This window comes from Tasmannia lanceolata, unplaced genomic scaffold, assembly GCF_043159265.1.
Source record: "Tasmannia lanceolata isolate RefF3 unplaced genomic scaffold, GAP_Taslan_0.1 ptg000012l, whole genome shotgun sequence".
In the NCBI taxonomy this organism is placed as follows: Eukaryota; Viridiplantae; Streptophyta; class Magnoliopsida; order Canellales; family Winteraceae; genus Tasmannia; species Tasmannia lanceolata.
In genome coordinates this window covers 5,903,382-5,926,100 of record NW_027518689.1, presented here as the reverse complement: position 1 = coordinate 5,926,100, position 22,719 = coordinate 5,903,382, and the positions used below count along the sequence as shown (strand labels likewise).

Here is a 22,719-nt window from a genome sequence, read left to right as displayed (position 1 = left end):
GGTTTTCAGGTTGAAGGCAAGGAACATTTACTGTGCAAGCTTGACCGATCAATCTATGGTTTGAAACAAGCCTCTTGACAGTGGTACTTGAAGTTTATACAATTATCACAGAATTCGGGTTCAAGGAAAATGCTGTGGACAAAATATATATATCTCAAGGTCAGTGGGAGCAAATTCATCATTTTAGTATTGTATGTTGATGACATTTTACTTGCTAGTAGAAATTTGGGTATGTTGATGGAAATCAAGAAATTCCTTTCTAAGAATTTGACATGAAGGATCTCCGTGAAGCTTCCCATGTTATAGGAATAGAGATTTACTGACACAAGACTCAAGGATTGTTGGGATTATCTCAGAAGGCCTATCTTGAGAAAGTCTTGAAGAGGTTCAATATGGATAAGTGCGAAGCTGGGATTGCTCATGTGGTTAAGGGAGATATATTTAGTGGTTCACAGTGTCCAAGGAATGATTTGGAACGGGAGGAAATGAAGAGAATTCCATATGCATCGGCAGTAGAAAGTGTCATGTATGCTCAAGTTTATACCCATCCAGATTTGGCCTACGTGGTGGGCATGCTTGGAAAATATCAAAGTGATCCTGGAATGGATCATTGGAAAGCTGTTAAGAAGGTTATGAGTTATCTGCAAAAAACAAAAGACTATATTGTCACATTTAGAAAGACAAATAGCCTTGAGGTGATTGGCTATTCTGACTCCGACTTTGTTGGTTGTCGGGACACCATGAGATCCACATTAGGTTATATCTTTATGCTTCAGCAGTATCAATACCTTGGAGAAGCGTAAAACAAGGAATGAGAGCTTCATCTAAAATGGAAGCGAGGTTTATAGAATGCTAGGAAGCTTCGGCATAGTCCTTATGGCTACGAAACTTTATCTCCGGGCTTGAGGTTATTGATACCATTAAGAAGCCGTTGAAGATGTACTATGACAGTTCTGCCGCGGTTTTCTTTTCCAAGAACAACAAGTTGTTAGAAGGTTCGAATCATATTAGATTGAAGTATCTTGCTGTTAGGAAAGGATTCAGGGCCAGTTAGTGTCTGTTGAGTACATAAGTACCACACTTATATTAGCAGATCCGATGACGAAAGGCTTAACACCTAAGGTCTTTAACGACAATGTAGCGCATGTGGGGTTAGTGAGTAAGTCTGGTTATGTTGATTAGTTGGAGTCTACATAAAGTTTATAAACATTGTATTGTGATCACTTTTGAGATTTTGATCCTGATATGTTTTGAAAGCAGAATGTCGGTAATGACATAAAGTGGACCTTATTCATGTTGATAAATTTGCTAACTTTGTGACCATGGGGAGGTCATTGGATAATTAAAATTTCCAATGATTACATGATTCGTTGTTGGTATAACTTATTGAACGTAATATAAAGTTGTTGATATGAAAGGTATATGTAGACACCCCATTTTGACTGAACGCTAAATGACCTTTTGTGAATAAAATTCCTTCAAATAAGTGAGTTAGCGTCCCAAATTTATACTTGGGTATGTTAGGATCCCAAGTAGGTTCCTGCAAAATTTCGTCAAAATTGGACTAAAATTACCTAATAAGACAAGCTGAGTTAGTAATGTAGTGCAAAAGGGGGGTGAAATATCGAACATGGGTATGCCAATATCATTTCCTTAGGGTAAAGTCATTGTAAAGAAGATAAAATATAAGCTATGAAGGTATGTTCATCAAATTCCATTGTGCATACATTATTTTCTTTAAGAAAAAATAGAAAGGGGGTGAATCATTGAGCGAAAGGGGTGTTAATACCAATATTATATATTACTAACTACAAGACGGGGGTGAATCAGAGAATAAGGGGTCTGTCCAGAGAAAAAGAAGGGGGTTTAATATGTTATTGTCCTCAAGGGTCGTTTGTACTGAGCTGCACCCCTGTACAATGAAAAGAGAGGCATAAATACAGTAGTTAGGGGGTGTCCATGAAAAGGAAAAGGGGTGAAATTTATCACTTCCCTTACTATAAGAGCCGATGAGGGTTTTGAAAGAAAAAAAAGGGGCTAGTTAATTGTAGAGGGGGAGAGAGAGAGAATAGCGGGGAGAAAGAGGAGAGTCTTTCATCTCTTTCCCCGGCCATTCGGCCGGAGCTCCGGCCACATCCGTCCGACCTTCCTCACTCGTAACCAAGCACGGACCTTTTCTTCTCTGGTTATCCATTGCACAGAGCATTTTATGGGTTCCAGGGCCTTAATCCCTGGATGGTGACTTTTCTTCATATTTAGGTCTGTCTTGGTTCCGAGTCCTACTTCGAATCAAGAGGTATCACCTCCGCTATGACTCATGCTGTTAGGGCACTACTTTGAGAGAGCCTCAGCGGAGCACTCCTTCTCATGTGGAGATTGAGGATGAGGGGATTTATCCCTGCATTCGAGATCGGGGTCCCACAGTATAAAGCCCATGCAGACCAAGTAGGAGACTGTTGGAAATTACTAATGTTTAAAGTTTCTAAACTTAATAGAATCCATGGAAAGAAATGACTGCTATGTTTAGACTTGCTAAATTTGATTGTGGCCTTGCATGTTTAGCATCCTTTCATGTTCATAGGGTAATCCATTGAATTTGGAAACGTTTGGGAAGGGAAATGTGACTCAAATATCACTTTCTAATTTGATTATAATGACCAAACGAATTGAGAATTAGAATAGAAGTTCTATGGGAGCTTTGCCTATAAAAGAAGACCCTCGGTCCCTCTTTCTACACACCATGAACTTGAGAACTCATTGAGAGAGAGAGAGAGGGAGAGAATTCATCTTTAAGAGGTTTCCCATAGATCGATTGGTGTGCAAAGGGAGAGAAGAATCAAGGGGCGTTTCTGGGTCTACGCCGTACTTGGAAAAGCCACAAAATTTGTCGGATTACACAAGATCAAGGACAAGCCATGGAACAAGCTACTACAAAACCCATCTCATTCAATTTCAAATTTTCTTTGTTTTATTGCCAAAGATCAAAAGGGATCACTATAGTAATGTTAAGAATAACAATGTGCACTATGAGCAAATTGGGAATAATTAAGCCCAATCTTAACCATCGACTTATAGCCATCTCTACACACATCCTAGTTGAGCCCGAGTGTTAAAGCATTACTTAAAATGCTGGTTGGAGGGCTACAATTCAAGAAGAAATTGATGAGTTATCTATCAACGTGGTAGGTTACAGATGATTTTTCAAAAATAAAATGCATGCTGTTCGTAGGCTTGGCATCTAAAAACCACTTTGCTTTCAAAAGGGTATCACAAACGTGAAGGTATTGACCTTTTCTGAACTTTTACTCTACTTAGCCTGCTTGGTAGCATACGAACTGCCCATTTGTCAACTTAGATGTAAAGAATGCCTTTCCTTTGGGATAACTTCATAAAACAGTTTTTATTGGCCAATACCTTACTGAATGTGTAGACCCGATCCACGTTTTTTTTATAAGCATAATCAGTCCTTGTAAGACCTCAAACAGCCACCACGAGCCTTATTTGACATATTTAGTGCATTCCTCCTTAGTTATGGGTTCTTATAAAGTGTGGGTGACTTTCTGTATGTTTTCTGGTTCCATGTTTTATTACTATATGTGGATGAAAAAAATCCTCAGCAAGGACAATTCTTCACTGCATTTGTTACAAAATTAGGCCGCGATTTCACCATAAAATATTAGTGAACATTACAATGTTTCTTAGGATAGAGGTCCATGCTTCACCATCCGGATAATTTCTCTCACGAAGTATGTTCAGGGATCTTTTCCAACCTAATTAAATGACCTCTTACAAGAACATTTCCATTAAGATGGAGATGATGTCTAAGGTCCATTAGGGTCCTGCTTGGAGCGCTTGATTGGAGATTCCTTATCATATGTTCTTTATGATCCCGACTCATGATTCAATTGTCATGTATTTAGCCATTGAGCCTAGTTTGTGTTTTTCTATGATCGCATCACCTTTGGTCGGATGAATGGAAGACCGAACAAGCTGGGTTTTTACGAGCATTGGCAGGTCCTGAAGTGCTCGTGAAGGGTGCCAATGTACACCCCATTGTGTTCATCACCACCAACAACTTACAATGTAAGACCCCCGCCCTGCTTCCGATTCATTTGTAGGCCGGACCCCTTATGTGAGAGGGTGTTAGCTTTTAATGAGCCAGAACAAGAAGCCCCAGCCCCAGGAGGAACAAAAGGTTCTTCAATTGTTTACTTATACACCGATTCTCGATTCATGACTATGTGGCCTTTTTCCTCCATTGGCCTTCAATGTCCGTCTTTCTTATCATAGAAGTGAGGTTCGAATTCTATAGGTAGAAAAGGGAAGGCAAGGAAAATGACTGTCAAAACGAACAATAAACAAGACAATACTTATCATCTTCTGACAATACTCATCGTCTCCCGAAAGTTGGTAACCTTCGTCACCCTCAACATTTGGTACTCTATTGATAGCTTCAATAGTTCACTGAAAACATTTGGTGCAATGAACCGCAAGCCAAAAGGGTAGGACTTAATTCATAGACTCATGGAAAGAGGGTTATTTTGGGGCGTCAGATGAGGGATAATCAATACCCAATTAAAGATACACGTCACGACTAGGAACGTGACAAAATACAGGGTTCCAAAACTTCCCATTCATTGGATGGGCGGTCAAGAGAGAAGAATTGGGGGTAGGGCGATTGATCCATAGTGAGTGGTCAAACCATGTTTCCCGGTGGACAAGACAAGCATGGAAAAAAGGCTCGAATGGTACGATCCCTCCATCACCCCATAATGAAATGGGTGATCTCGTAGTTCTTGGTCTGTGAAGATGCCTTGGTTAGGTGCTCCATTTGTTTCATTGATTCCTGTTCCATTAATTCCTCTTAAAGATTTCATTTTAATTGGAATTTGGTTATTTGCGGTGTATGATGATCCTTAATTTACCCCATGAATCAAGGCATCTGATTGGATTTTGGATTTCTGTCTCATACTGGACGAGATTGGGCGACAAATCCAAGATTGGTTGACTGACAAAGAAGTCATATGTCCTCTGAGTCGCAGGGGCTTTTGGGAAATGGTCTTTGGGCTTAAGTCCAAGGTTTTCAAACACAATTTTGGGTGTGTTGATGGTTTTCAAAGGTGTAAAATGTTAAGAAATGTTAAGTATAAAAACCATTTGAAAACCTTTTGAAAGTGCATTTAAACATAAAATCAAGAGGACTCCAAATATATTATAAAAATAAGAACCTTGAGTCTTCTTGGAATTACTTGGCTTCTTTGCACTTTCTTGGACTTCTTCAGCTTGGGTGAACATCTTGTCCTTGTCTTGGCTCTTATGACTTCTCCTCTAATCCTCAATGCATGATGAGGTACATGAGCTGTCACCATGGCATGTTCAACTCCAAGCTCCTTCTTGACACTTGCTTAGGAACTTGTGGAATCTTCATGTTGAGCTTCTTTACTTAAGCATCTTCCAATGAGGATGACTCCAATGTAGGTGCAAGCTCTTAGTTCCTTTGATCCTTGATCCACGTCATGTGTTGTGAAGAGTTGCGTAATGGCGATTATAACATGAAAATCCTGTATTCAACATAACACCTCAAAGCAACACATCAGCCCATAAATGCTAATCAATTTAGTTTGCTAGCATCAAAACAAGAAGGTAAGGTAAATGATTAACCCAGGGAAACCTTTGGGCTTACAATTGAGCTACTCAGAGAAAACAGTGTTTCAGCTACTTTTAATGTAGCAGATCTTTCTCCCTACCATGGTGAAGAAAATGACTATAACTCGAGCACGAGTTTGTTTGCAACAAAAGCATTTGACTCCGAAGCAATCTCAAATGGATCCTCAAACCGTGCCCACTATGCCCACCAAGCATAGGCCCCAAGCTTAAAGGTCCAAAAACAGTTGCAGTCCGTGATTTTGGTGCATCTTTTGGGTCAAAGCTGAATTTACTCACATCTTTAAATATAGAACTCCATATATGGTTGGAAAAATCTATGACTCTACTTTTCAACGCACTAAACGGTTTGCGAATCAGAGTTCTGTGGAGAGAGTTATGGCTATTTTTCTAAGAAGGGTTGAAGCTGCCTACACCATACGAATTTCAGCTGTTTTGGGTTTCTTTTTGCTTGCTGTCCAGCCCATTATTCTAAACATTTTTTGCTTTGATTTAAGTTAATTTTGAAGCTCTCTTTATGCTATATCAAGTCCCAAATACCCCCATTAAGTTTAGTTAAATAGCCTTATAAGGCTATTAATTATAAGTTAGTCAAAGTAATGTAGGTTTCCTCTCCCTTTTTCTCTTGGAACTTGTGTTGTCATGGTAGGAAATGTTGTTCAAGCCTTTGGAAGTGCAATTATGGCTAGAGGCTTGTTTCATGCCAACTTACATGTTTATTTGGACTGTAGAGAAGAGACTTTTGTAGAGAATTTGAATCAAGTCTAGCTTTGGCTTTTGAAGGAGTTCTTCTTATCTTATTTGCTCTTATCCCTTGGGTGGATTCTTTTGGGTTGCGATCTGTTTCATCTTAGTTTTTCACTTATGGTTCCTCCTCTCTTCTCCATTTGTTTGGTGTCACTCATACTGTGGCTGAGGCTTCCTCTCCATAGGAGTTATTTTGATGTGTTGGGAAAGTTGCCTTATTTCCCATGGTGTTGTGTGGTGTGGTGGGAAGGAAAGAAGGCATAAAAATGGAAACTTGCTATTACTGGCTTTCCAATAACCTAAGTATAAAGGGTGATTTCTTTGCATGAACAATAGTGAGAGGCTCTTTGTGTCTTAAGCTGTGAAGAGAAAGGAAAAGAGAGAAGGGAGAGAGAAAGAGAAAGAGAAGAAGAAGAAGAAGCATAAAAGGGTTTTTTCTTTCGGTTTGTTCTTGGGTTCCTCTTGGAGTTTCTTCTTCAGCTTTTCTCTTGGGACTTTCTCTTTGGTTTTCGTTGGGTTACTCTCGTGTACGGTCTTGGGTTGAGAAGCAATGAAAGGGTTGCAGGTTTTGGGTTTGTGTTTAATCCATTATAATCTTTGTAATATTGTTTTCTCATAGTGGAAGATCGTGTTTCTCGGCCATGGAGTAGGCTTGGCCGAACAACGTAAATCTTGGTGTTAATCTTGTGGCTTCTTTCTTTATTTTACTTTCCGTTTAATTTGTGCACGAACAGATTGTTTTGCCCTGCAGATTTTCTCAACAAGTGGTATCAGAGCCATGGTTGGAGAGATTATCGAGGCCGGGTGAAGTGATCGTGGGTGTTGTGGTTGGACTGCGGCTGGAGCGATCTTTGGGAGAAGAAAGATTGTCCAATAAAGATTCATGTTCGAGGTGGAATGCTACACAGTGAAATGCGGAGTAATTCGAGATGGCGGTAAAATCAAGTTCTACTTAGTCCAACATCGACAGATTTGACGGAGAGGGCAATTTCACCCTATGGCAGTGAGGGTGAAGGACATCCTAGTTCAACAGGGATTGGCTAAGACGTTGAAGGGTAAGGATGGGAAGCGAGAGAAAATGGTGGCTGCCGAGTGGAAGAATGTCCATCAGCACGATTCGGCTGTGTGCCTGGCAGATAGCATTATGTTTAATGTTATGGAAGAATAAGATTTGCCAAAATTGTGGGAGAAGTTGGAAAAGCTTTACATGTTAAAAAGATTGGCAAACCGCTTCTATCTGAAGTGGCAATTGTATGGGCTGAAGATGCATGATGACAGGAATCTTCTGGAACACATCACAGTGTTCAACAGGCTTGTCAATCAACTCCACAAGGTTAATAAAAAGTTGAAGGAAGAAGACAAGCTAGGCTCTTTTGCTTCTTATTTCGCTTCATGATTCGTATGACAACTTGGTGACGACTTTATTATAAGGCAAGGATACGATAAAGTTGGACGAAGTCGTCACGGCGTCGCTCTTGTCGAATGAGATGCGGAAGATACCCGTTCTTGGTGGAAGTGAAGAGCATGGGGTTGGTTGTTCATGGTAGGAATCAAAGAGGAAGGTCGTCTGACAAGAGACCAGAAAAAAGCAGGTCAAGATCCAAGGTCCGTGGAAAGGGCATGCAATGTTATCATGGAAAGGGTTTGTTCTTGAGTTCCTCTAGGGGTTTCTTCTTGGGCTTTTCTCTTGGGATTTTCTCTTTGGTTTTCTCTTGGGTTACTCTCTTGTACGGTCTTGGGTTGAGAAGCAAGGCCAGGGATGCAGGTTTTGGGTTTGGGTTTAATCCATTGTAATCCTTATAATATTGTTTTCTCATAGTGGAAGATTGTGTTTCTCGCCTGTGGAGTAGGCTTGGTCGAACCACATAAATCTTGGTGTTCATCTTGTGGCTTCTTCGTTTATTTTACTTTCCGTTTAATTTGTGCACAATCGGATTGTTTTGCCTGGCGGATTTTCTCAACATGATGGCTTTGGGGCGGCTCTCATACTGTGGTTGAAGTTATTGCATATGTTGTAAGAGTGTGGTTTCCACTCATATGTTGCATTTCTGTATAGAAGCCTACTTCGGATTCTATACAGAGTCGGGCATAGTTGATCCTAGAGGGTCTGGGGGTTTTCGAATCATATATAGAGGTTTCCCTGGCACATTAGTGATCTTGCACTTTTGGGGGGGGGGGGGGGGGGGGGGGGGGTGTTCCATAATTGAAGTGGGAGGGTTGGCATGTAGGGACTGTGGTGAGGGGTAACCTTTCCAATGTTAAGTTTGGGGTCCACTGACGGAGGATGACTGGCCTACCTCCGCAAAGGTGATTATTGGTTTCTAGAACATTGGCGCAATCTTCTGAGTATGTAAACTGGAAGAGGAAGAAGCCACTTTGCCACGAAATGGCTGTCCGCAAAATTGTCTAACAAATCCCTTTTTCGAGTGGTAGGACAGAGAAATCCTTTAAAATCATTCTCAAAAAATGAAAGGTGTGTTGGCTGTTGGGCTAAGCTTCTCACTTTCGCCAAACTAAATGACAAACGTATTTATGAGAATCTTCAGGAGCGACCCTGAGTGACTTCCAAAAAAGAAGGAAAAAGGCTTTGTTGGCAGAATTTACTATAGAACAATTTTTTTTTCTGCTTTTTCTCTTTAGCTGCACCTAAAAACTTGGTGTTCATCTTGGTGGCTTCTTTGTTTATTTTGCTTTTTGTTTAATTTGTGCACAATCAGATTGTTTTGCCTGGCAAATTTTCTCAACATGATGGATTTGGGGCAGCTCTCATACTGTGGTTGAAGTAATTGCACATGTAGTAGGAGTGTGGTTTCCACTCATATTCAACTTCTGGTTGAGAAATCCATTTGGTGTTGAGATGCAGATGGGTTCAAGGAATTGTGAGCCCGCTTCGGCTTCTATACAGAGTCGGGCATAGTTGATCCTAGAGGCTTTGGGGGTTTCCGAATCATATATAGTGGTTCCCCAAGCACACTAGCGATCTTGCTCTGGCGGGGGGGTTCCATAATTGAAGTGGGAGGGCTGGCATGTAGGGACTGTGGTGAGGGGTAACCTTTCCAATGTTAAGTCTGGGGTCCACTGACGGAGGATGAGTGGCCTACCTCCGCAGAGGTGATTATTGGCTTCTAGAACATTGGCACAATCTTCTAAGTATGTAAACTGGAAGAGGAAGAAGCCACTTTGCCACGAAATGGCTGTCCGCAGAATTGTCTAACAAATCCCTTTTTCGAGTGGCAGGACAGAAATCCTTTAAAGCCATTCTCAAGAAATGAAAGCCGTGTTGGCTGCTGGGCTAAGCTTCTCACTTTCGCCAAACTAAATGACAAACGTATTTATGTGAATCTTTGGGAGCGACCCTGGGTTACTACAAAAAAACAAGGAAAAAGGCTTTGTTGGTAGAATTTACTATAGAACAGTATTTTTTCCTGCTTTCTCTCTTTAGCTGTCCTAAGATCATCCAATTGAGTTGATCTCAATAATATTTGACGCGTCTCATGGGCTGTCAAACTGTGTGAACAAAGGCAGGGCGGGGCCACATTCATTTCAAGTAATAAAGGGGATCTCATGGGCTATCAAATTGTGTCTTTTACTAGGTAAGTAATACATTACTCGATTTTTACTCTCGGCAGGCCCCTGTAGTGTATTTATGACTACTGTTTTACACCGGAGAGGGCTGTCTCAAGTAATAAAGAGGGCGAATATGTCATTTTGCCCTTCAGTTTTTATGTAGAAAAGCAAATTGAATTTTTTACGTGGAAACTCAAAAAGGGCAGGGTAAGAAATTTAACGGACTAAACTTAGGGAGATGATATTTTCACCACCCTGTATTCCGCATGCGCTCCCCTACAAGGTGATTTGACGTGAATAATGTGCAACTTTAACGCTTTTTGACGTCAAATCACTGTATCAGGGGAGTCTCGCATTCGTAATGAGGGGGTGAAAATATCATCGCCCAAAACGTAACACGTGGCATAAGAGCGTCACTTTTTTATTACCGTCAGAGTTGGCCACATCGCATATATATATCAAAGGCAGCTAGATTTGTCCGTTAAAAACCTCTCTCTCTCTCTCTCTCTATAAATCCCAAAAAAGGCAAAAACCTTCTCCAAGTTTCCTGTTTCGGTTCTCTGCTCTCTATTTCTTGAAGAAATTCAACACTAGAACCTGGTATAATTTATTTCTTCTTCAGAAAATTATGCATTTCTGTATTTGATCTTTCGTTTTGGTCTCATTTTTTGGCTTTGATTTCTCTAAATATTGAATCGATTGCTGTTGAATTGAGTTTTCATAACCCATTAGAAGAAGCTTAAATTCATTTCTGTGATTACCAAACTGATTAATTTATCAAATGTTCGCAGATTTTCAAACGCTATGGGTCGTGCCAAATTTGCATTAGAAAGAATCGCCTGTGAGAAAGGTCGGAAAATCACTTATTCGAGAAGGTATTTAGGTTTAAAGAAAAAAAGTTCAGAGCTTTCAACCCTTTGTGGTACGGACACTTGCATTCTTAGTTTGGGTCCCACCAGCGAGAAACTCGATATATGGCCAGAAAATAAGTCAGATGTTCTTCGAATGATCGGAAAATACCAAATCAATGAGGACAAGGAGAAAAGAAAAGAGAATTTGTATACCATTTTTGAAGCAAAGATGAAGAGCATGAAAAACAAGGTTCATCAAATTCAAAGTGATAATTGGGTAATTGACAAACTTTCTAACGAGGAGTTAACTGGGTTTTTGAGTCGTTTGAATATAAAGTTAAAGAGGGTTAAGAAGAGGATTGAGATTTTGAATTCGGGTAACCATTGCTTGCTGAAGAAGGGAGAGGATACAGATGAAGAGCTTCTAATTGGTAATGACACTCCTCTCCTAAGCATCCCTCCTATTTGTTATGATTCTGTAAAGGAAACAGAACAGGGGATTCTAATTAATAACGACACTCCTCTCCCTTCATTCGTCTACAATACGCAAGCTCGGCCTATTTCTTATGATTATGTAGAGGAAATCGGACAAGAGCTTCTAATTGATAATGGCACCTCTCTCCCAAACCTACCACCTCTCTCTCCATCCATATACTACTCCGAATTTATGGGGTTTGGAAGTCCTTGTAATTTACACATGGGTCTTGCAACCCAAGAATTATGGGACGCAATTTCATCAACAGATTTCTCAAGTTCGTTTCTTCATAATCTCAATTCAGAAGCTGAGATGGGCGTGGATTCGGTTTGGCTGGATTAATTCTGTTAAGCTTAATTGTTTTATTTCCCACTCAATTTCCCATGTTAAGCTTAATTCTGTTAAGCTCTAGGTTTTGTTTCATTCTTTTTGGGTATATATCTTTATATGGTCTGTAATTTAGTTAGTTGAATAAGTTTCATGCAAAGGAGATAAAAATGTAAATATGCCCACAATTTTGTAAGATATAGGAAAATGAAATTCTCATGCGATGTATACGGCTTTGTATTTTTATATGGGCACTACAAGAAAAAGGACAGTAAGCGACGTTCACGACCGTCGGTAAAAACCCGTAAAAACGTCGCTTTACGTAACACCGACGGTTTGTCGTAGCGTCGGTAATTTCACCGTGACTAAACCCTTTTACCGACGTTTTTTAATAACCGTCGGTGTATGGATTTATACCGACGTTTCAAAGCTAAATGGCGGTAAATGGCATTGGGTGGACTTTTCCCGCCGACGCGCATTTCGTACCGTCGGTATTTATGACATTTACCGACGGTTATAACCGTCGGTAAAAGTTATAGAGGCATATAGTTTTTAGATTTACCGACGGTTTTATGACCGCCGGTGAATAGTTATTTTTTTTTTTATATAAACAAAGCAACAAATTGGGGGACTTAGAACCTGTATAAATCCTGTACCCATTAGAAAATAACATGAATCTGTTGGCATCTAAACAAGAGAAAAATAAGGCATCCAAAGTCATCAAACAAATCATTTCCATGTAAAATTAACCAAAACATTTACCCATTAGAAAGTAACATGTACATATATATATTGGCATCCAAACAACATTAAAAAAGGCATCCAGAGTCATCAAACAAACCATTTCCTTCACTACAACAAATCAAAACGAGAAAGCAACGAATCCGGAAGCCCAATATTCTTTGTCGGAGTCAGTGAACGATCATACTGCATATGTCATAGCCAACATATAATTAGGTTATTAAATATATTATATTCTCTTCCTGAGAAGAACAAAGTAATAATCATATTATATAGTCATATGACAAAGCTGGAGTTAAATGAATGGTTATAGGAGAGCCCAATTCAAACACACAAATAACAACTTACGGTCCCATATATTGGATTTGCAGCAGCCACTACACTGCATCTAGCGTTTAGTGAAGCGTGAATACTGGCTTTGGCAATTGTTACTGTCTGTTGCTCCATAACTTCATGTATGGCAACACGGTCTATATCATTCATCTTGTCAAACTCATCGATACAAACAACACCTCGATCGGCAAGAACCATTTCACCGGCTTCTAGCCTCCTTTCACCTGATCATACAAGTCCCCTGAGAAACCCAACAAAAATTGCAAGATAATAATAACCTACAGAACCCATTAGGGAGTGGTGCATTACCAGTTTCTTGGTCAGAGGTAACAGCAGCTGTTAAACCAACACCTGAGGAACCACGACCTGTGGTTGATATAGCCAAAGGGGCAATATTCATAATTGCTCTTAAGAGTTGCGATTTGGCAACTGAAGGGTCCCCAACCATCATCATATTTATGTCCCTAGAGATAAGAGAAATTAAACGGTAAAAGATTTTAATAGCAGGTAAGATGGGATCATTGTGATACAAGAGAGAAAAGAATTCTTACCCTCTTAGATGGGTCCCATTTTTTAAGTTCTTTTCCATGCCACCAAGCATCAATAGAACCACTGCTTTCTTTATCCATGAATGCCCATAAATAGATGGTGCAAGTGAATTGCCAAGCAAATCAAATGTGTCATCTCTCTCTGCTATTTTTCTGATGTTCTTTATGTCTTCAGCAGTGTAGATTGGTGCATTTGCCTCTTTATTGAGCAGAGAGACATTATTGGCTATAAGCACAGTCCTATGATACAAAATCACGATTTAAATAAGAAAAATTAACTTTGCTATAAAGAGGCTATGAAAAGAACCAACAAAATTCAAATAAAGCAACCTGAATACTCCATTCACACTGCCCTTGCTTTTCCCCGGAAGAGCTTTATATACCCCCACAATGGCTACACGATCTCCAGGTTTGCAAGAATCAACAAGGTCATCCTCTACAATGACATCCACTGTTCTTGGAAGCTAACCCGGGGCGGAATTCTCAGGCACTTCTTGCATGGATAGTGTTTGGTGGTCCTTGTACTTGCACAATCCATATTCAGTAACCAACAAGTTGCCATTGTCATCCTGGCCCGTTATTCAATCGTTGAGATACTATTGTCTTGGAAAAAAGATACATGTTGTTGCTTAACATATAAGAACATTAACAATTGCATATCATGTTATGGCATAAAGAAACCCAACATTACCCTTGTAGGATACACAGACCCTGTGGGAAGACCCATATTTGATGTAATGTCCCGATATTCACGGGTTGTGAAGGATCCTGTTGTAGGCCAGTAATGAACACTTTTTACAACCTTCGGCCTTACGAGAGAGCCTTCAAAAGTAAAAAAAAATGAATGTCGTATTAGCTACACAAGCAAGATACTCAGGGTAAGCCATTCACTAAAACCTTTTGAAGCTTTATCAAAATCAACAATAGATGTGTATAAGAATTGCAACACAGACTCAAACATTGAGTCTATGCTTACAAGTATGAATGCCATTGTAGATGCACCAATTAGTCAAAACCCAGAAACACCATAATTATATGCACGTATCACAGAAGCCCTGCTAGAGCCTTGTGCACTGGACCGCCCTTATCAGAGAACCTAGCAGAAACAAGCAGAAGATTGTGGCCCTTAATTAAGATTTCAAAAGATTTTAAAACACGATTCAGCACTATATAGGATGAATTCTATGATACAATTTATGCATGTAGAAAACCCAATTTATGCCAAACTTTTCAATTCACTGCAACATGAACTATCAAAAGCCTCAGAACCCACAAAAACCCCATCATACAAAACAATAAAATCCCAAAAAATATAAAAACAAAAAAGCAAATTAAACAGAATAGAAAACAAGGAGAGTTATGGAGTTTCACCTTTTTTTTCCTGCTGCAATTGATCCGTGAGTTATGGATCTGTTCTGTTCAGAAACAGAATTTGTATCCTACCCATTCGATGTGTTCAAAGCCCACAACAATTCAGTTTCCAACTTGGCAAATGTGACATTTCTTATATTTCTCCGATGTTTATGGGTCTAGCCATCAAGCTTTGGTTCAAGTCAGCTCTCCTCTGTTTACTTTTAGAATGAAAAGGGTCCTACTGGTGATCAATTTCAAAGTTTATTTAAATCAATCAGTCAAACAAAAATCAAAATTCAGAAGGATAAATATACTACTCGCCTTTTTGCCAAATCACATTATCCATAGCAATGACTCAACTGAACTTAACTGACCTTCACATAGACTAAATTTGCATTGACACAGAGAGCAAGGTTACTAGGAAGAGTCCATGGTGTGGTTGTCCAGGCCACTAGAGCTGCATTATGTGGATCGCCAACTATTGGAAAGGACGCCATGATTGCAGGGTCAGATACATCCTATGAGATTTGAAAAGGTTAGAGATAAAGGGGGAAATGCTTCGGTACAAAATATTGGGAGCTCTAATAGAGGGTTGCAGTGAACATCAAGAAAATCTTCATCATTACCTTATAGTTCAACCCAGCCTCAAAATTTGCAAGTGGGGTTTTAAGGCTGGTGCTGTATGGCATAACCTGCAAAAGAAAATCAAAATTCACGTTCTTCAAAACCAGTAAATACCCATATATGAAGAACCAGATCATAAAGATAAACTCAAACAGTACTTGCCAGTGAAAGAGTAGAATTCATAGTTTATAGTGCTGTATCAGGCAATTGATAAAAAAAAAAATGTATGTCGCTGAAAAACTGGGCAATGTGATGAGCAGTTGAGATGCGCAAGATGCATTAAAAGCAGGGAGTTTGTAGGCACAATATGATATTAGTCACCAGAATTGTACCCTTTTTGGCCGTATGGATACAAGGATTTTGTAATCTAGGATTGTAAAATCCTGAATTTTACAAGCTAAAACCTGGAATTTATAAGCTAAAACCTGGAATGTCCATTTTCAGGATTGTAAAATCTAGGTTTCAGCTTATAAAATCTAGGTTTTAACTTATAAAATTTAGGTTTTAGCTTATAAAATTCAGGTTTTAGCTTGTAAAACCTAGGATTTTACAATATCCTGGATTACAAAATCAATGTATCCAAGCGAATGGAATTAATGCCCTTGGTTCACAGCTTGTTTGGCATACAAACTGACATTAATACAAATTCAAAATGTGACTAGCAACTATTTAATCATGGGCTCACTAATTAGAGTATTTGATTGGCTGATGAAACATGGCAAAGAGCACACACTCAACGGGTGTTTAGGTGGGTAAATAGGGTGTTTACAACTTGAATAAAAGTGGTCTTCATTGACAGCTTCCATGGCAATTGAATGGCATGAATTTCAGGTCTATTTGAAAGCTTTCTTAACCAAAGAAAAAAACACCTGATGGGACACAAAATAGGGCAGATTGAGTATGGATCTTTCACAAGATCTGGACAACAATTTGGGGAATTAAAAAAAATACTCACTGTTGGAACTCCAAGGCATGTAATAACAACACAACAATAACAATAATAAATAAAAGCCTAGATGGAAAAAAATCAAACAAAAGCAAAGCCCTAGGGCAAGGAGAAATATAAAATAGGAAGAAATCATGAACCTCCAGATGCACTTCCTGCTATCACACAAACTCAAATCATAAATAAATATAAAATATGAAAAAATGGGAAGATAAAAGGAGTAAATCCTTTATACAAATTCTTAGGGCTTCAACGCAAACTCTCCGGAGTCTACAAATACCAGAAACTGGGAAATAAAAATCAATGAAAAAAAAATTTACATGGGTTATGTGCTAACAAAATGGATAAACCGAAGCGCACCTTTCAGATGATTGCCGATGTGGGTTTCAAAAAGAAGAATAGGGAAAACAAATGCACAGAAACCCAATAAGCAGAAAGTAAATGATCTATGAAAAAAGCCCAAAAACAGGGAGAGGTTGAAAAAAAAATATGTAGAGAACGTACTTACCCTAACAGGCGATTGGATAGAGCTGGAGAGCTACTTTGAGATGATTGTCAATTTTCCTCTTATTGTTTGTGGCTGCTATATGATATGCCCTACCCGTTTCAGATCAAGGGTTAGGACCATATATTCTATGAAGATGATTTGGAGAGGATGGAGATTATGGTTTTTTCTCCACGGAGATTAGGCTTTTTTTTGCACGAAAGGGTTTCGATTTAGAAGGGCGAAAATTGGTTTTTCTAGAGGATTTCTTGCCGAGACAAGGGAGAGAACGTTTTAGAAAGAGCGGGGTGGGAAAAGCTAGGGCGCGAGTTTATCTTTTAACACGTCACCGACGTTTGGGAAAAAAAGCCGGTAATTCTAATAATCAGAGACGGTCGTGAACGTCATAAAAAAAGGAAAGCATGTATCCAATTAATTACCGACGTTTAACATATAAAACATCGGTAAATAATTACTTTTATTGACGTTCCTTAAACGTCGGTAAAGAAATACTACGCATGTTTTGGGCGGGATAAGTTACTCCCCGCGGGAACAATCCTTCACCGTCGGTAGTTTTACAAACATCGGTATATATATAATATTAGTGGCGTTTTTTGTGAACGTCGCTAAAAGAACGTCGCTGAATGTCTTTTTTCTTGTAGTGGGGTTTTTTTTTCTTTTTCATCTTTTAAAAGGGTTCTTCTGGAATAAAAATTGCCCTTTAACCAAGGGGTTTTCTAGCATTTGTAAGCAATAAAAACGTACTACTGAAAGCCTCTCTCCTGAAAGAAGTGAAAACCTGGGAAATCTCCGTTGGATATGTTCTCATATAAGCCCATAGATAATGGACCTAAGTGTAGTGGGCCTTATGGGCTTAGGGCCATTAACTTCACCGACTAAATCACCGACTCAAACCCTTCAATATTTACAAATGTAAATAGGGGCTGGGAGCAGCGATCTTGGCATTCCACTTCGATGCTCTGTACGAAATGCTTCAAGCATTCTACTCTCCTTTTCTCTCCACAGATTTAACATTCTTGAAGCAAGATTGTTAAACCCTAGCTGATTTTTTTGGCATGGTTTTGTACCACAATAGGAGAAAGCTTTGGACGTGGGTTTCTTCTCGCTTGTGCCTGTCTCTGCAACTCACGCTCTGTGGAGAACAAAACAGAGACGAGTTGACTCTCTCTCAAGCAAGATATGGGTTGTAGTTGGAGAAGAATCCAATGGATTGCTTTGTGCTTGGAACCCATCTTTTGCAACTTTCTTCAAAGTTGTTGAAATTCTTTGTGGGTTTTGAGTGCTTCTAAAACCAGTTGCAGGTTCAGCCATATCCAAAGAAAAAGAGTAGTCTGCCCCTCTTGCTCGTGTGTGTTTCCATCGGGAACAGCCCTCACTCACGGCAGTTGGATTTGAAGTGACACTCGATTTGGAATTCGTTTGGGAGTAGGACTGTTTCCCTAAAGAAAGTTAGTGGACGTGGGTTTATTCCCTTCCCCTTTCTCGTTGGATGAGTTCCTTCCACATGAAGTTCACATAGCAGAAGGGACCACAACCAGGTTCGATTGTCAAAAATCAAAGCAATCTTCCTTTTGAATTATTGGTGATTTTGGGGATTCTTTTGGTTCGGTGGAGGCCGAAACTTCGGAGACACTAATTTGGGCCGAATCTCCAATTGCCTTGGCTGCTGCTTTGTTCTTGGTTCACCCCCAGTAAATCCTAATTATCATTGGGTTTGGGTATTCGCCTTGGCTGGTTTGTCCTCGCCTCGGGTAATACCTTGGTGGTTATCTCTTGCTATTGTGTTACATCTTGGATATCTCGGATTCGGGTTTTTTGGATTTGGTCCACGATTCTGTTTTTGCCTTCGGTTTTCACAATTCGCAAATCAGGTGCACTCTCTTTCAATTAATTTTTGTGATTATAAAATGGAAAAGACTGCTATTCACTTTGAGATGGTCAAACTTCAATCCTTTGGAGGATATGAGTTCAGTTCCTAGAAGTGAAAGACTCAGTTCGGTTTGAAATATGTGAATGTCTTCTATACGGTTCTGAGTACCTTTGCTGATACGGAAGAAGATATTGATGAATCTCAATGGAAAAGGGATGAGGATTTCTGCAGAGACTTCTTATTGAATTGTTTATCAGATCGTCTTGCAGAAACCTACAGCAAATTTGGCACTGCTAAAGAAATCTGGGATCATTTAGATGCTCAATTCAAGAAAGAGGAGGAATTGTCCAAGACTCACCTTGTGGACAAATTCATGGATTTCAAGTTCCAAGAGAACCCGGAAATCACTCCTCAAGTATCTGATTTAGAAAATTTGAGATCTAAATTGGCCAATGAGAACATTCCTTTACCTGATGCTTTTCTAGTAGGTGCAATTATATACAAGTTACCATCTGCATGGCACTCTTTCAAAACAGAAATGTACAGAAAGAAAGTGCAAGTGGGACTGGATGATCTCAAACGATTCATTCGAATTGAAGATGAGAATAAAGCTAGGAATAACTTGGAGATGGTTAGACAGCAGCAGTCAGCTGCTAACACTGTGATATATCCCAAGAAATTTCCTAAGTCATCCAAGTCAACCAAAAGTGATACCCCTAAGTTGGAGGCCAAAAAGCCTATCTTTAAGAAGAAGAAGGGCAAGTGCCACAACTGTGGGAAGTGAGGTCACTTTGCTACAGATTGTAGACAACCTAAAAAGGTTAAATCTGACACACCACAGAAGCAAGCTACTATGATGGTAGATAAGGCTGAGCCTAAAAGTTTTGTTGCCATGTTGGACAAAGGGAAGGCCAATACTTCTTCTGAGTGGTGGTTAGATACAGGTGCCACTTGTCATGTTTGCAACTCAAAGAAACTTCTCGCTGATATTACCCAAGTAAAGGAGATTGTTACAATGGCTAGTGGAGCAGATGTAGAGGTCACTCACACTGGTACTGGGAACCTGGCCCTTTCTTCAGGTAAAATACTAACTTTAAAAGCTGTTAAAGTAGTTCTTACTATTCAAAAGAATTTGATTTCCATTGGTTTGCTTGACAATGCTGGCATGTGTACATCCTTCTTGGGTGGTAGAGTAACTTTAACAGTTAACTCTTATTATTTTGGATGTGCTTTCTTGATAGATGGTATGTATAGATTGAGTTTAGCAAATGAGATTGTTAGTCAACTGAGTTCACCTTTGATTGCTCCTAAGTTGTTACATAACAGACTGGGACATGTGAACTATAAGAAAATGGTCCAACTTGCTAAAACTTATGGTATACCTTTAGATATGTCAAATGATTTTGACAAGTGTGAGATTTGTGCTCAAACTAAGATCACTAGAAAACCTTTTCGTCAGGTTTCTAGGAGCACACAACTTCTTGAGTTGATACATTCTGACCTTTGTGACTTTAAAAGTTTAACTACCAGAGGTGGTCGAAAGTATTTGATCACATTTATAGACGATATGTCAAGATATTGTCATATTTATTTGTTAAAATCCAAGAATGAAGCTTTTGTTAAGTTTAAAGTTTTCAAGAATCGAGTTGAATTGCAACTGAACCTGAAAATTAAGAGAGTTAGGAGTGATAGAGGAGGAGAATACATTTCGACAGAGTTCAAGGAATTCTGTGCCTCTCAGGGCATAATACTTGAAACTACTGCTCCTTACTCGCCTCAATCTAATGGTGTAGCTGAGCGTAAGAACAGGACGTTAACAGAAATGTTAAACTCCATGTTATTGACAGCCGGCATGCCTAATTGCTATTGGGGAGAAGCAGCTTTGGCTGCAAATCACATCCTGAATAGATTGCCACACTCAAAATGTTCCTCCACTCCTTATGAGTTATGGCATGGTCATCCTTGTAGATATGATACTCTTAAGACTTGGGGCTGTATTGCTTATGTAAGGATACCAGATCCTAGGAGACCTGAAGTGGGACCTAAAACAAACACTTGTGTTTATCTAGGAGGTGCAGAAGATAGTGCTGCTGACCGGTTTTTGGATCTATCAACTAGTATGGTTATAGAATCTCGAGATGCAGTTTTCTTTGAGAATAAATTTCTCAGAGATCAGGGTTTGACCATACCAGGCGATATAGAGGTGGTTACAGAATTGCCGGTTGAGTCTAAACCAATTACTTCTGACACTAGTCCCAAATTGATATCTGAGTCAGTTCCTGTAAGAGTTTCTACAAGAGATAGAGTACCCAAAAATTTTGGTGAGGACTTTGTGACCTACCATTTAGAGAATGATCCATCATCCTATAAGGAAGCGATGAGATCTAGGGACTCTTTGTTGTGGGCAGAAGCCATTGATGATGAAATGAGCTCTCTGTTACAAAATCTAACTTGGCAGCTAGTCGATTTGCCAAAAGAGGCCAAGACTGTGGGCTGTAGATGGATATTGAAGAAGAAACTTAATCCTGACGGATCTATAGCTCGATATAAAGCACGTTTAGTAGCTAAGGGCTATACTCAAGTGAGTGTGATAGACTACTTTGATGTTTACTCACCGGTCTGTCATTTGGCTACGATAAGATTCTTGCTTTGACATTTATTGAGCATTTTGTTGTGCATCAAATGGATGTAAAGACAGCTTTTCTCAATGGAGAACTGTCAGAGGAAATCTACATGAATCAACCTGAAGGGTTTGTCATGAAAGGTTTTGAGAATAAAGTTTGTAAATTAAACAAATCTTTATATGGTCTTAAACAAGCACCTAAATTGTGGCATCAGAAATTTGACAAAGTAGTAAAGAGCCTTGGGTTTCTGTCAAGTTACTCAGATAAATGCCTTTATTATCGTTCTGTGTCGAATAAGGTCGCAATTATTTGCTTGTATGTAGATGACATGTTGATTCTTGGTTCCGATCTCTCTGTAGTGAGTGACGTGAAATTAACCTTGGGTAAAGAATTCGACATGAAAGACCTGGGTGTTGTTGACACCATTCTTGGTATGAAAGTATGTTTTGAAAGGCAAGAAATTTCCCTTAGCCAAGCCCATTATATTGAAAATCTACTTTCTATATGGGGATGCAATGAGTGCAAACCGATTGAGACACCATTTGATTATACCAAGAAGCTGATATCTAATGAAGGAGACAGTGTGAATCAGTTAGATTATTCTAGACTGATTGGTAGTCTCATGTATGCTATGAGTTGCACTAGGCCAGACATAGCCTTTACAGTTGGCATGCTGAGTCGTTTTACTAGTAATCCTGGCCATGAGCATTGGGATGCCCTTATGAGGCTGGTGAGATACCTTAAAGGTACTCAAAATTATGCTCTTTGTTATGGTGGCCATCCTCCTATTTTGGAAGGATATTCTGATGCATCATGGGGCTCAGAATTAAGAGACAGTAAGTCTACCAGTGGTTATGTATTTACCCTGGGTGGAGCTGCTATTGCATGGAAGTCAAAGAGACAGACTTGCATTGCCTTGTCATCTATGGAATCAGAACTATATGCTCTAGCTTCAGCTGCAGATGAAGCAGAGTGGATAAAGAATCTGATTATGGACATTCCACTTACTAGATTAAGGATTCATTCCTTAAGTGTCTTCTGTGATAATCAAGCTACAATTACGATTGTGAAGAACTCACTCTTTAATGGTAAGAGGAGACATCTTAGGCTGAAACATCCCATGCTGAATTATCTCATTGAACAAGAGATTATCACTTTGATTGATGTGAGATCGAAGGATAATATGGCCGATGCTCTCACAAAAGGATTGACTAAAGCTCGAACATTCAAAATTGTAAAGGAAATAGGATTAAAAAAGATAGAGGAAAATTAAGTTAAAGCCTTTACAGAAAAGACTTAACTTATATTATCCAGGTTATGGACTTAATCTACATTCTCCATGTTAATTTGAGTTTTCGGATATTGTATGGCCCTAGATAAGCACTTGATATGTTTTCTTTATGTTTAAAGTTGTTGTATATTATTCCACACTTGATGATATACCCTCTTTTGAGATAAGTTTGTACATTCCACATTTGATGATACAATTTAACTCAAACTTGGTTAGCCTGTTTGGAAAGGGTTGAACATTCCACACTTGATAA

The 22,719-nt window shown here is 39.3% G+C and overlaps 1 protein-coding gene across 8 annotated transcripts; it reads right to left on the bottom strand.

The window, feature by feature from the left end:
- Nucleotides 1-12,348: 12,348 nt before the first annotated feature.
- Nucleotides 12,349-17,017, bottom strand: LOC143887593 (DNA replication licensing factor MCM3 homolog 1-like). Of its 8 annotated transcripts, none has more exons than XM_077391690.1 (10): nt 16,685-17,017; nt 15,233-15,298; nt 14,981-15,084; nt 14,625-14,844; nt 13,945-14,075; nt 13,584-13,822; nt 13,257-13,493; nt 13,015-13,169; nt 12,721-12,929; nt 12,349-12,558 (listed from the first exon to the last, which is right to left on the bottom strand). In XM_077391690.1, exons 7-10 carry the CDS (start codon nt 13,304-13,306, stop codon nt 12,484-12,486), a joined length of 489 nt encoding a protein of 162 aa, XP_077247805.1. In that variant the 5' UTR covers nt 13,307-13,493; nt 13,584-13,822; nt 13,945-14,075; nt 14,625-14,844; nt 14,981-15,084; nt 15,233-15,298; nt 16,685-17,017; the 3' UTR covers nt 12,349-12,483. The 8 variants fall into 8 exon arrangements, with proteins under 8 accessions (XP_077247805.1, XP_077247799.1, XP_077247800.1 ...); XM_077391684.1 differs by having other exon boundaries at nt 13,584-13,856; nt 14,625-14,847; nt 14,981-15,124; nt 16,685-17,016; XM_077391685.1 differs by having other exon boundaries at nt 14,981-15,124; nt 16,685-17,016.
- Between the last annotated feature and the right edge of the window lie 5,702 nt (nt 17,018-22,719).

Coding starts and splice junctions, on each gene's coding strand:
- LOC143887593 (XM_077391690.1), bottom strand. CDS start 13,306: ATGCTTGGTGGCATGGAAAAGAACTTAAAAAATGGGACCCATCTAAGA. Junction 13,170..13,256: donor AATGGGACCCATCTAAGAGG/GTAAGAATTCTT, acceptor TCTTATCTCTAG/GGACATAAATATGATGATGG. Junction 12,559..12,720: donor CAAATCCAATATATGGGACC/GTAAGTTGTTAT, acceptor TGACATATGCAG/TATGATCGTTCACTGACTCC.